The sequence below is a fragment of the Oratosquilla oratoria genome, chromosome 23 (genome assembly GCF_046742065.1).
Source record: "Oratosquilla oratoria isolate Oo_2021 chromosome 23, ASM4674206v1, whole genome shotgun sequence".
In the NCBI taxonomy this organism is placed as follows: domain Eukaryota; kingdom Metazoa; phylum Arthropoda; class Malacostraca; order Stomatopoda; family Squillidae; genus Oratosquilla; species Oratosquilla oratoria.
This window is the reverse complement of record NC_134799.1, coordinates 53,230,033-53,245,424: the sequence shown is the minus strand read 5'-3', so window position 1 is coordinate 53,245,424 and position 15,392 is coordinate 53,230,033. Positions and strand designations below refer to the sequence as shown.

Below are 15,392 nucleotides of genomic sequence, written 5' to 3'. Positions count from 1 at the left end.
AGATAATTACAGAAGAGATCTGAAAAAAAAATAGCTTCCCACACAGAGTGATAGATATTTGGAACAAATTGGACAAAGAAATAGTGTGTGCAAACACTATTCAAGATTTTAAGAAAAAACTTGATGCATTTGGGAGGAAGGGCAATGAGGAAGATCCCCTGAAATGAAAGAAATAATGGTAACACAGAAAGAAATAAGGACCAAATAAAAAACCTTGACATTAGAAAGTCACACAGGCCCAATGGAATTGCAAATTGGATATTGAAAGAGTGTATAGATGAACTAACGGACAAAATACACAAGATTATTGACTTCTCACTCAAAGAAGGAAAAGTACCACAAGATTGGAAAAATGCAAATATTGTACCAATATACAAAGGAGGAGACAAAAAAAAAAAATCCAACAAACTATAGACTGGTATCCCTTACCCTGATCCGTCCAAGACTGAAATATGTGTCAGTAGTATGTTTCCTACACAGAGTGAAAGATCTAAGGAAGATCGAGAGAATACAAAAGGCAGCAGCCAAACTGATGCCCAGCCTGGCGGATAAACCATATGAGGAATGACTGAAACCACTGTGTCTGTCAAATTTGAAATTTCGAAGAGAAAGCGGTGATATGATTACAGTATTCAGGTCACCAAAGGGGATAGATTGCATTGACAGAAGAGATCTGATTAAAGATGGGAGGGCTTTAAGAGGTCATGGAAGCAAATTAAGAAAGACCCCATGTCTAAATATGAAAAAATAGTTTTCCATATATATACAGTAGCCGCGAAAAGTTTGGGCGCAAAATTATAGGCGCCCCAACTTTCCCCTAAACTCAAAACATGCGAAAAATACAACTTTCCACCCAAACTTTTCGCTATTTTTCAATGCTAACGTTTGTACCCGTATTTAGCCGAGACAATACACACTATTTGGCAACTCTGTTTAGGCGCACTCGATGTCACATGGAGTCAGATTCTAAACATCTCTCACAGAGAGTAGTCTTTTTTTTGTGGTGGTCTCTGTTTTTGTGCCTTGATATCTCCGTAATGGGAAGTGGTAAGAGCTGGAAAGAGACACAGTTGTTACAATCATAACCCTCTATAAGGAGGGTTATAAGTGTAAAGATATTGCTACTCATGTGGGAATTGGAGTGCGTCAAGTGCAAAAGTGGACCAAGAAGTTTTGAGACGAAGGAAGTGACATCATTCGTACTCCAAAGCATCGCTCTGGTCGGTAGACAGAAAGGCACTGTGGGAGGTTATGCAGATTTATGGGATAGGAGGAAAGCTTTTGGGAGCTGTCAAAGAGTTTTTATGAGAGTAGTAGAGCATGTGTTAGGATTAGAAATGGAGAGAGTGAGTGGTTTGAAGTAAAGGTGGGACTTCGTCAAGGATGCGTTATGTCGCCCTGGATTTGGGCTGTTCAACTTATACATGGATGGGGTGGTGGCGAGAGGTGAATGCTAGGGTAGTGAGTCAGGGATTGGAGATGGTTAAAGAAAATGGAGAAAAGTGGAGGTGAGCCAGCTGGTTGTTTGCGGACGACACTGCGCTTCTTGTGGCAGGGTCAGAGGAGGGGATTGAGGAAGCTGGGTGGCAGAGTTTGGAGGAGTATGTGATAGAAGAAAGCTAAAGATAAATGTGGGTAAAAGTAAGGTGATGTGAGATGTATCAAGGGGCGAACGAAAGTGGCAGTAGACTGGAAGTGAACATTAAGGGAGAGCGACTGGAGGAAGTGGATAGTTTTAGATACTTGGGTGCAAGTGTAGCAGGAAAAGGTGGAGTGAAAAAAAAAAAAAGGTGGAGGTAGAATGTAGATTGAGAGAAGCGAGTAAATGCCTTGGTGGTTTAAAGAGTGTAATGAGAAATAGACATTTGGGAATGGATGCGAAGAGGAGACTGTATGAAGGAGTGATTGTGCCAACAGCACTATATGGGGCAGAAACGTGGAACATAAGAGAAGAAGAGAGAAGGAGTTTGAATGTGTTTGGAGATGAGGTGTCTGAGAAGTATGGTGGGGGTTACTAGGCTAGATAGAGTGAGAAATGAGGAGGTGTGAGGAGGAGAACAGGGTGAAAAAGGGATTTGGGAGAGAGGGTTGATGAAAGAATATTAGGATGGTTTTGGACACATGGAAAGAATGAGTGAAGAAAGACTAGTAAAAGAGGTATGGAAGGCAGATGTGGAGGGAGTGAAAACATGAGGGGACGTCCTAGGATTGAGGTGGATGGATGGGCGTGAAGGGGGCTTTGGGGAGAGTGGGAATGTCTGTTGAGGAAGGAAGGGAGAGGACGGAAGACAGAGGTGAGTGGAGAATTGTTGTATATGGATGATGTTGTGACTGCATGAGGAGAAATGGGCAGGGGGGTGGGGTAGTATGTGTGAGTAAATTTTGACGCAGCCCGAAGGGATTTCTCCCCGTCCTCTCCTTATATGCAAAGGGGGACGGAGAGGGGGGGTCGCCGATTAAATGAAGCGGCCTTGCTGGGGATGTACTGTGTCTTGCGACACTGCTTCTGACCCAGGGCGGTGGGCAGGGTGCAGGGATGACCCGTCATCCAGGAGGTGCTCAGATGAGAGGAAGGGTGGGAGGGGTGTGGAGTGTATTTAGGGATGAAATGGGTGGGAGTGTTTTTATGCCTTTCCCTTTTTGGCTACCTCCCTTGGAAGGGGGAAAAAGCCTTGGTATATGTATGTATGTACTTCTACGGTTCTAACTGCCTCCTACGGTTATTAGGAGGCAGTTAGAACCGTAGAAGTACGATTTGATATCTTCCTTGGCCGACCAGAGCGATGCTTTGGAGTACGAATGATGTCACTTCCTTCGTCTAAAAATTTCTTGGTCCACTTTTGCACTTGACGCACTCCAATTCCCACACGAGTAGCAATATCTTTACACTTATAACCCTCCTTATAGAGGGTTATGATTGTAACAACTGTGTCTCTTTCCAGCTCTTTACCACTTCCCATTACGGAGATATCAAGGCACAAAAACAGAGACCACCGCAAAAAAAAGACTACTCTCTGTGAGAGATGTTTAGAATCTGACTCCATGTGACATCGAGTGCGCCTAAACAGAGTTGCCAAATAGTGTGTATTGTCTCAGCTAAATACGGGTACAAACGCTAGCATTGAAAAATAGCGAAAAGTTTGGGTGGAAAGTTGTATTTTTCGCATGTTAAGAGTTTAGGGGAAAGTTGGGGCGCCTATAATTTTGCGCCCAAACTTTTTGCGGCCACTGTATATATATACCTAAATACTTGGAATAGTATAGGAAGTGGTATAGCCCAAGCTCAAACAATACATATCTAAATATGATAAATGGAAAAGGAAGAAGTAGATTAAGTTGGAACTGTATATGAATTGGAGGCTAGGTATGATAAAGAATTAGAGAATAGGAGACCCAGTGAGTGTTGCTCATTTACTGTATACTGTAATTAGGTAAATACATGCCCTCACTCACAACTCCTGGGCTGCCCTCCAGGACATCCACAGCAGGGCCACTTCACTTACACGACAACCCTCCCCCCTTCTTGTTCCCTCACACAGAAAATAGAGAACACAGGGAAAAGTCCTTCTGGGCTCAACAGACCTCTCTTAATCAAGCCCCTTTCACCCCAACCATCATCTCAATCCAGTCATCCTCTAAAGTTAACCATCCATTCCTACTTCCCACACCTCTTTTGCTAATCCTTCTTCACTCATTCTTACCATGTGTCCAAACCATCCCAATACTCTTTCATCAGCCCTATGTGCCAGCTCCCTTTCCACCTCCACTCTCCTCCTCATCTCCTCATTTCTTATTCCATCCAGCCTTTTAACCTCTACCATACTTCAGACACTTCATCCAAAACACACGTAATTTTCTCCTTTCTGCATCTCTTAAATTCCAAATCCCCACCCCATACAGTGAGGAGGAATGGGCGGGGGGGTGGGGGGTGAGGTAGTATGTGTGAGTAAATTTTGACGCAGCCCGGAGGGATTTCTCCCCGTCCTCTCCTTATATGCAAGGGGGAACGGAGAGGGGGGGTCGCCGATTAAATGAAGCGGCCTTGCTGTGGATGTGCTGTGTCTTGCGACACTGCTTCTGACCCAGGGCGGTGGGCAAGGTGCACGGATGACCCGTCATCCAGGAGGTGCTCGGGTGAGAGGGAGGGTGGGAGGGGTGTGGAGTGTATTTAGGGATGAAATGGGTGGGAGTGTTTTTATGCCTTTCCCTTTTTGGCTACCTCCCTTGAAAGGGGGAAAAAGCCTTGGTATATGTATGTATGTATGTATGTATACAGTGTCATAGGCACAATTACCCTTTCATATAATCTTCTCTTTGCATCTATCCATTCCTAGATGACTATTTCTCATGACATTTTTCAACCCCCCCCCCAGACATTTTTTTGCTTCTCTCATTGAGCAGTTTACCTCCACCCCCAATCCTCCCTTTCCTGCCACATGCAACCCCAAATACTTAAAACTATCAACTTCCTCCAGCCTGTCTCCTTTCAGACTTCCAACTTGCTGCCATCCCTTGTACTTGTACACCTCATCACCTTACTTTTACCCACATTTACCTTTAACTTTCTTCAACTTTGAATAATAATATTGATGATAATTTTTGCCTCAAGTTTCACTCACTGGAAAACCTGCAGCCCTACAGTGAGTCATTGCTACCTGTGCCCTTGCACAGATTTCTCAGGGAAGAAACATTGGACTGTTATGTGTGTTTTATTGATGTGGGATGGTTTTTGTGTTGCTGCCTGAAAGCAGTAGAAGGATGGAAGCAGTCACTAGTTGTCAGTATGTAAGGAAAAGTGTAAGAAATAGAGGTGTTTGAGACAGAGCCTGGGTTCAGTGTGGAGACTTGAGTGTCAACTCCTCAGAGCTGCACCACATGATAGAGATGAAGGGGTTGACAAGTTTTGAAAATGGGAAGCTGTGCTGTCCAGTACTGAATACTCAAATGTCACCTCGTTAAAGTATTGGAAATGACAAAGTGACCAAAGACACACATGGATTGAAAAGACTAATTCAAGAGAATCTATATGAAGAAGCAGCAAAAAAATATATGAGTCCATGTTTCCTTAAAAAGTTACCTTGATTTTTGGCTTATGTGAAAATATATTTGTACACATTTTTTCCCTTTTTTATTTTCCAGCTTATTCAACATAGGAGGATGCATACCGGAGAAAAGCCACACCTGTGCCCTTTCTGTTCATATCGAGCAGCACGGAGAGACAACCTGAGGTCCCATGTTCGTAGAATGCATAAGAGAGAAAACATGTATTGTGACACATTTACCCCACGCCCAGTCCTCATTGCAGAAGCAGGCTCCACAGAAATCAAAACTGAGAGAAAGGGGGCTGTAGGTGATGACAACTTTCAGGGACAGCAGGGACAGGGACAAGACCAAAACTAATCAGTTGTTTAAAGAAAATGTTAAGTGTCCATGAACATTTGTTAATATATGCTTATGAGTATATGTGTGTTTTTTAGCAAAAAAAGAAATAAAATAAATGAAATTAAAAAAGTGTAAATACAGTGTGTGTGTATGTGTGTTTTTATCTAATTGAGTTTACCTAATTGTAGCATACATGAGAGGAATAATGTATGTGGGGTTCTGTTTCTTGCTCTTCAGTTGTCATACGTAGCTTAAAACTCATGAATGGTTCCAACTTAGGCTATTAATCTTTATTCTTTAATCATCATAGGGAGAATAAAATGATATAGCACAAGTTCATAAATTTTAAGCTAAGTATGATAATTGGAATGAGTTGTAGAAGACATAAGTAGATGGAGTAAATTTGAAGGGATAGCTGAGGATGAGATGGATGGATGGGGTGAAAGGTACTTTAAGCAAAAGAGGAATGTCTTTTGAGCAAGGAAGTGAGAATGCAAGAGATAGAGGTGAGTGGAGAATGGGTGTATATAGATGATATTGTGATGCAAGGATATGAGGGGGGTAGGGGATATGAGAGGGGGCAGAGAGTGGTTATGTGTAAAAGATATTTTGATGCAGCCCAAAGGGATTTCTCCCACATCTTCTCTTTTTCCACAAGAGGAGACAGAGAGGGGTGTATTTGCCAATTAAGTGAAACACCTTTGCTGTGGATGTACTGTGCCTTGCTGCATTGCTTCTGACCCAGGGCAGTGTGGTGGATGGGAGTGAAATGGGTGGGAGCGGGTGTGTGCCTTTTGATTTGGCTACCTGCTTTGTAAGGGGGAAAAGCCCCTTACGGTATACAGATACTGTAGATGATCATTGGAGAGTATGAGAGAGCACCTTGCATCTGGGTACTACAGTTGATTAAATACATCTTCATAAAAATACCTTGTAGCTTTGGCTGGCTACCTCCCCATTAAGGGGGAAGAAGCCTTTGGTATATAGACATACATATACCAAAATGGCCTATTCACCTTATAAGGGAGGGGGGGTGCCTAATCGTACACACACACTATATCAACAATAAATTTCCACATTTGGTGACTCCTCCCTTTTACTCAAAATTTAAAAAGAAAAAACTAAGAATAGATAAATAGAATAGGTAATGGAGCAGACAAGAACATCTCTTTGAACATTATAACTTCTTTATGACCACTCTCCATTACACACACACACGCACACCCACTAGGAACAAGTTAGATGAGAAAGTGGTGTGTGCAAAAACAATACATGAATTTAAAAATAGTTTAGATAAAATGAGATATGAAGACGGGACCCCACGAGCATAGCTCCCCTTCCCGTAAAATACAACTAGGTAAATACAAACTAGATATAGAGAAATACAAAAACGGGACACCATGAGCATAACTCCCCTTCCCGTAAGATACAACTAGGTAAATACACACACACAAACAAAAGGACATGAAAAGAAACCCAAAAAGGATAGTAATAGAGATCTGAAAAAATATATAGTTTTCCACACAGAGTGGTAGATGTCTGGAACCAAGTAGACAAAACAATAGTGTGTGCAAACACCATACAAGAATTTAAGAATAAATTAGATGCTGAGAGATACAAAGACAGGTCACTACGATCATAGCTCCCCTTCCTGTATAATACAACTAGGTAAATACACATTGTTCATCATAGTGACAACATGCATATATTGGTGCTCATGAAATACTTTAAAAAATGAAACATCTTAACAGTGATACAATTATAGAATAGGTAGGGTGTGATATATGGGCAGGGGAGTGCTCGTGGATACTTGAAATGATTAATTTACAGTATAAATATTGTGTAATTGAAGTTAAATGGAAGAAAACAATGACAAGACAGAGAACCCACAAAATGGTTGTCCATGGTGTTACAATGTAAACATGTACCAAAAGCCATCTACCGCTGCAAGGGCAAAGCAAAATACATAGGTTTTAGATCACCAAGAGGCACAAAAATGTTTCTACCGGTACTTAATAATGGCGATGAGGGGCAATTCTCTGGATTTAGCGGGTACGAAAGAAGGCACTACTATATAGACATAGAGATGTGAGAAATATGAACAATTCATGGAGGTGGGAAACTGACGATCAATGGAAGACAAATAAAGACCTAAACAAAGTGACTTAAAAAAAAGTAAACATGGAAATAAGAGTTAAGTGCACTAAAAAAAAGAACTGGCTGAGTTAAAAAGTGAAAATGAGAGGTTGAAAAATAATGAAAACACAAATAACAAGACTATAAGGAAAGAGGTGCATGAACAGATAAAAGCAATGACCATGGAAGTGGGAAATAGCATAAGAGAAGACAACTTGCAACAGCTCAGAAATAATTGGAAAAAAGACAAAGAAGATAAAATAATTTTTAAAGAAATAGTTTATCAGCAAATGCAGAAAGTCAAAGATGCTGTCATTAAGGTAATTAAGGAAAAGGAAAACTTAGTAAGAGACACAGTAGACGAAAAAAAAGTGTATAATAATATATGGTGTAAAGAAAAAACATAACCTAAATCAGTTCCTGAGAAATAAAGAGGACAAAAAATTTGCAAGAAATGCTCTAAAAGTAATACAAGATAAAGACAAAGAATTAGAAAAGGAAATAGAGGAAGTGCACAGAATTGGTAACAATGCAGAAGAAAAAGGAAAAAATCGACCACTAAAGATTAAATTAAGGTCACAAATGTCCCCTGACAAACATTAAACAAAATTGTCAGCGAAACCACTTGCTAAGATCAATAAAAGTGGCTTTTACTTGGATGAAGAAATGGTAAAGAAAATATTCACACTGATAAGGCCCAAACTGGAGTATGCAGTGACACAGTCACCCATTACTAAAAAGAATAAAAAGAAAAGTGAGAGAATCAAGAGAACAATTACAAAGATGGCCCCAACACTATCAAAAATGTCATATGATGAAAGATTGTCAAAACTAGAACTACTGACTCTGCAACAAAGAGAAAGAGGTGACTTGTTGACCATCCACAGAATTATGAAAGGTGTAGAAGTCCTTTATAGTGACGACTTACCTAATTGGGATAAGAGAAGCACAAGGGGACATGGAAAGAAACTCAAAAAGAACAATTATAGAAGAGACATGAAAAAACAGCTTTCTCTACAGAGTGGTGGATATATGGAACATACTAGAAGAAACAATAGTGTGTGCAAAAACAATACAAGAATTTAAGAGCAAACTAGATAAGGCGAGATACAGAGACAGGACACCACAAGCATACCTCCCCTTCCTGTAAGATACAACTAGGTACATACACACAGTTTTCCGCACAGAGTGGTGAATGTGTGGAACAAACTGTACGTAACAATAGTGTGTACAAAAACTGTACAAGAATTTAAGAGTAAATTAAACACTGTGAGGTACAAAGACGGGGCACCATGAGCATAGCTCCCCTTCCCATAAGGTACAACTAGGTAAATACGCACATGCACACATATGTATATACACACACACACACACACTCACATCCAAAAGTAGGTCACTACGAGCATAGCTTTCTTCCCGTAAAATCCAACTAGGTAAATACATACAGATACATACCAAAAGCCCTTTCCCTTTGACAGTTGGTTGACTAAAGCACACAACCACAGCATACGTACAGATAATTTATTTAACCACCCTCCCTTATCAGCACCTCTGGGATAGGTAATTAATGGGTGGCTCAATCCTACACTACACTGTTTAGGTAAAAAGAAATGCAGTGAGGCATAGCTAAAGCTGGTTTACTTCCACTGTTTTATCCTGTGGTGACTGATCCCCCCCTCCACCCTCCTCATGTATTTGTATATACCTCCCCCATCAACTTCTACCCTCCTACCATCCCTCCTCCATATCATAGGACAACCACTTATGAGTAGTTACCTGATGTTGGTCTCATGTATATATATGTGTGTGTGTGTGTGTATATATATATATATATATATATATATATATAAACCTAGGTCTCTTAACCACTTCAGTATGACTCAAATTTTCGTGCACAGCATTGGATGCCATATGTAATTTGCATGACACTTCTCAGATTATAGAATATAGAGTCACTGCTGTATTACTTGCTCTCTTTTATTCTGAGTAATGATAAACACAGAAAACATGATGAAACCAGTTCACAGAATCGAGGGGTAACTCATGTACAACTACAAAAAATATATTCAGGATATCAACGCTGGCATCCTCATGATGCCTACTTAGGCATCGTCATACCGAAGTGGTTAATCCAACGCTCGGCAACTGCCATTTGTGCAGACATTTGGGCCCAGGACATAAACCCACTATGGGAATTGGTGGTGTTTTATGTTCTAGGCCAATTCCCAAAGTGGGTTTATGTCCTGAGCCCAAAGGTCTGCACAAATGCCAGATGTTGAGTGTTGATTAAGAGACCTAGGTTGGTGTGTATTTACCTAGTTGTAATATACGGGAAGGGAGCTATGCTCGTGGTGACCCGTCTTTGTATCTCTCCGCATCAAGTTTTGTGTATGTGTGTGTATATATATATATAATATAAATATACAGGTTTCCCCCACTATACAATTAGGTTACATTCATGAAAACCAGATGAACTATTGGATAGCAAACTTAAGTTTTAATGGGATTTAATTTATTAATTTAATGGGGAGAGTAGCCTTGGCCTCGCCATCTAAAGAGGTAGTGTTATAGATGCAATATTTTTTTATACAGTGGTTACCCCGGTAGGCCTATATCCACTGGAAAGAGCAGAAAGAGGTTCTGTAGAATGCCACTAGCCACTAGTTACCCGACCCCACATCGCACATACCTTTCATGGCTAGTGTTACTAAAATCCTGAGGAAGCCTTCTCCAGGGCAGCAGAGGTGGACAGAAGAGTGCCAAACGTAGACTGGAGAGGTGGCAGAGGGGAGTCCAGATCAGCGGATGCAGGACAGGGGGATGGGTGGTAGGGAGTGGGAGGTTTGAAGAAGCTGGAAATGGTGGTTTGCCTTTTCTCTCTCTCTCTCTCTCTCTCTCTCTCTCTCTCTCTCTCTCTCTCTCCTCGAATATATTTATGTAGACCTTGAAGGCTTGCCTCACATTGTAGGTAACTGTTCCACTTTGTGCTGGGTTTGGGTCCCTTTATTTTTTCGATGATTGCATCTAGGCCAGAGAACACCTCATGAAGTGTTTTGATGTCAAGGCCTCGCTGGGTTGCATTGTCATCGTCATTACCATGGAGAGCTCATTCATGTTCCAACTCCATCAGATCTTCATTGCTAAGTGGCTTATCATGGGACTGTAGCAATTCATTCACATCATCATCATCCACCTCCTTGAAGCCAGCCATATGTGAGAGCCTGATGATCTCTTTACAAATAGGTGCCACATCACTAAAGTCAGTGGAGTCATCAGCTGGCTTGACACACTTACATCACAGTTTCTTCCAGCAGCCATTCATTGTTTTTTCTGTCACCTTCTTCCATGCTTCATTGATATTGTCAGTGGACAAATAATTTGCAACATAATGCTGGCTCATAGAAGACATCATCCTGGCCTTCTTGTTGGATATATCACTGGGAGATATTCTTCCACATAGCCCTCAAATGCCCTTAGGTTTTCACAGTGTATCAGTAAAGGCTTCAGTTTCAGGTCCCCAGCTCCATTACCACCCAGCACCAAGGTTAATCTGCTTTTGGATACTTTAACTCCTGGCTTTATTTTCTCCTTAGTAATAAAGGTTCTGGATGACATTTTCTGCCAATACAGGCCTGTCTTTTCATAGTTTATCACCTGTTTGGCACTGTAGCCACACTCTTCAATGTGTTTTTTCAGTGTTAGTATGAATGCTGCAGCAGCAGGCTCATCAGAACTTGCTGCCTCACCAGTCATCTTGATGTTGTGTTGGGCTGCTCGGGGTTTAAAACAGTCAAACCAACCCTTACTGGCACTGAAAATTGACCCATCCTTAACTTCATAACCCTTCTTATGTAGGTCATTATAAATTAAGGGGGCTTTCATTGTCACAAGGGAGGTAGAAAGAGAATTGCTGTGGTGAGACAGGTCATCAATCCACAGCCTTAAGTCTCCATTTCCACCATTATTGGTTCCCTTTACCATGTCACTGTCATTGTCATTAATGTAGAAACTGTTTCACTGGCTTTCTTTACACTGTCTCCTTGTTTGATTATTGTGGAGGCGGTTGATTAGGGCAACTGCATGATTCTGGGGATGAGCCCCTTCACCTCTCTCATGGCATTTAACAATTTCAAGTTTTTTCTCCAATGATAAACTCTTCCTTGGTGTTTTAGGCTTATCTCACCAGTAGTAGTTGTTGCAGGCTGTTTAGAAGCCATCACGTTATGTATTACTTTTGTAAAATCAACAGTGAATGTGAAATAGTATTACAAAACAAAGATACTGATACACGATTTTAAGAATAAACTGGATGCAGAGAGATATGAAAATGGGTCACTATGAGTATAGCTCTCATCCCGTAAAATACAACTAGGTAAATAGGCCGAGGGAGTAAATACAATTGAATAGAAAGTGTGAACAAGTTTCGGTGGGTGGTGCTGCGATCATGGTGCATTTGTTAATGGTTTGGTGATCATATAATTGAGTGGCTACATTGAAAACTGAGCAAGTGGTATCAATTCAAAAGGATTGTATAAACAAAATATCAGATATTGAACCATTGAATAGTGAGGGAAACCTGTATATTTATATATATATATATATATATATATATATATAATTTTATTTACACACACAGTGTAGGGGTAGCAGACCCCCTGACATCCATCTCTCTGAATCATCTCTACCTTGAGAGGACAGAGTATACATGGCCGAGTTGTGGTGCAGTCACCATCGAGCCTTTCTAACCACATAGAGTGGTGGACACTTGGAACAAACTGGACAAAAAAATAGTGTGTGCAAAAGCCATTCATGAATTTAAGAGTAAACTAGACACAGAGATACAAAGGTGGGACACCACGAGCATAGTTCCCCTTCTCGTAAAATACAACTAGGTAAATACAAAGGAGTTATGGGAAAACCCCATTCCAGCCATGGCATTCCTCAGGGAGATGGGCCTACTTGACCAGATATCTAAGTGAACATCATCATCACCATTATCATCATCCACCTTATAAGGCAGATAGCCAGTGCCAAGGCATGCACCCAGTCCCATCCACCACCCATTGCGTCCCTCTCATCTTAGCTCCTTGTGGATGAAGGGTCATCCCTGTCTCCTATCCACTGCCCAGGTCAGATGCAATGTAGTAAAACACAGCACATCCACAGCAAGGTTACTTGACTTACACAGCAACTCTCCCCCCCCCCCCGTCTTCTCATGCAGAGAATAGAGAGCACAGGGAGAAATTCTTTTGGGCTACATCAAGATATCATCCATACACAGCCATTCTCCATTCATCCTTATCCCCTGCCTTCTTACCAACTCAACAATCATACACCTTTTGATCAAAGCCCCTTTCACCTCATCCATCCATCTTGTCCTTGGTCATCCCCACAAGTTCACTCCATCCACTTCTACTTTCCACACCTCTTTTACTAATTTTTCTTCACTCATTCTTTCCTATTGTCCAAATCATCCCAATATTCTTTCATCAGTCCCATGTGCCAGCTCCCTTTCCACCCCTCTCTCCTTCTCACCCCCTTATTTCTCACTCTATTCAACATTGTTACCCCTACCATACTTCTCAAACACTTCATCTCGACATATTTAAACCTTTCCATTCTGCCTTTCTTAAATTTCATGACTACGCCCCATACAGTATCATAGGCACAATCACCCCTTCATATAATCTTCTCTTTGCATCCATTCCCAGATGCCTATTTCTCATGACACTTTTTGATCCCTCAAGACATTTACTTGTTTCTCTTAATTTAGAATTTAACTCCATCCCCACTCCCCATATCCTGCCACATGTGACCCCAAATACATAACTCTCCACATCCTCCAGCCTCTCTCCTTTAAGACTTTCAACTCGCTGCTATCATCTCACCTTGTACATTTCATCACCTTACTTTTACCCACATTTACCATCAACTTTCTCCCATTGCATACCTTCTCAATATCCATCACTTCCTTAATCCCTCTGACTCTGCCACAAGTGCAGTGTCATCTGCAAACAACAACTGGCTCAAATCTCACTTCTCTCTACTATATCCATTTCCAATCTCCTTCCCATTAACTCTGTAGCACCCCGTCCATGTACACACACAAACACACACACACATATATACACACATGTGTATATATATATATATATATATATATATACATATATATATATATATACATATATATATACACTATGTACATATATGAATATATTGTATATATATGTAAATGTATATATGAGGCATCACATGGTAAAGTATACATAAGCACCACCAGCTTGAAAATTAAGAGTGCTATCCCACATTCACTCAGACCCTATACTTTCATTTGGACATCAGATGTGTAAAAATAACTCAACTATAAGGTTGAAAATCTATAAGAAAATAATGGGTTTATGCCCTTAATGATTGCTACATGCTTTTATGATGCTCTGTTCGAAGTGAAGTGTACATAAATGCTGGATAAAGTAGACATGATCAGCTTTCAAATTATGTATTCTCCATTGTCCTACCTTTAATAGTTTTTACTATATCTAGCTTCAAAGTTGAGAAAATTTCAATTGCGATTTCTGACACTTTAAGAAATTGGCGCTTGTGTATACTTTACCATACAACCCCTCATATATTTTATGTATGTGTGTGTATATGTATGTGTGTACATATATATATAGATATATATATATATGGAAATGAGCTGGCAATGAAATGCTAAGGTTAGTATGGGGTAATGTTTAAATTCAGATATTTCACCCAAGGGGTTATTTGGATTTTGATCAAATTCCATATTCTAACTGTAACATTTTATTGCCATCTCATCCTCAACTTTTGTCAATCTTTATGAACATGTATGTATGGACACGGCAGAAAAGCCAGTCTTTAAACAACTGGAAATGTGTATCTGTGCATTGTTAAGTATGAGGAAAGTTTGTGTTTTAGCTATATTCAGGTGTGTGTTGAATCATATATGGACAAAATTTCAGTACAAGGAAGCATTTTTTATCTCGTAATTGTAGGGTGTGTTTTGTATTCACATTATATGTAAGTCATATTCAGGATTGTGCCACTTTCTTCTGTCTTCTTTCTTTTATTTTTCAGTAAGTCTGAAATACAGAATTCATATAATTTTATCTAACTGATACACAAAAGTAATATTGATGTTATGTATGAAGTAGAAACTTTGTACATTTCACCTTTGTGTACAATCATCCAACAACAGTCAAGTAAACTTTGTCGTAGGGTTGAGGTTGTGCACTAGTGGTGGCCAGGCAGTCCAAAAACAAAATTGATTAGTCCATGATAGTGCTTCAGCTTGGTGTTGACACTCCATTGATTATTGACCATTAATACTGTATACAGAATTACATCCCATATATTTTACATGTATTACATTGTTTATAATATGAAATGTTTAGCTTACCAAACAATTTATACAGGGTAGAGTAATGTGTACATGCATGAGTCTAAACATGAGTGCACATTTCATACTTATGGTCATAGGTTGGACATGTGTAATACAGCTAATATGTATTTGTGCACTTTATGTAGGGGACTGTTTAAAGTGAAAATTCAAATGGATTTATATGGAACTATATTGTTCACAGGTATTTTAGCTGTCACCAAATATGGTTTAATGGATTACACAATATCTATTATTTCATAATGGTAATTGAGTATATGGCAGTGCTGTAGTTTTCAGTACTTTTCCAATAATTGTATACATTTGCAATCCATATGAATTGTTGAAAATGTAAGTATAACATACATAGTGTGATCATATTTCATTCAGAACCAATATTGGTGTTGAATGGCCACTCTTCTGTGCTGCTACTGCACAGGATTGCATCACTTTTTGCCTGTCATGTTGTTAG

At 40.0% G+C, this 15,392-nt stretch overlaps 1 protein-coding gene across 1 annotated transcript in view; it reads left to right on the top strand.

Moving 5' to 3' along the window:
• Positions 1–6,604, top strand: part of LOC143038116 (uncharacterized) — a gene marked incomplete at its 5' end in the record, with an annotated part of 53,470 nt that extends 46,866 nt beyond the window's left edge. Inside the window, 1 exon segment of the mRNA XM_076207111.1 lies at positions 5,140–6,604. Coding sequence (XP_076063226.1) covers positions 5,140–5,400 — 261 coding nt within the window.
• Between the last annotated feature and the right edge of the window lie 8,788 nt (positions 6,605–15,392).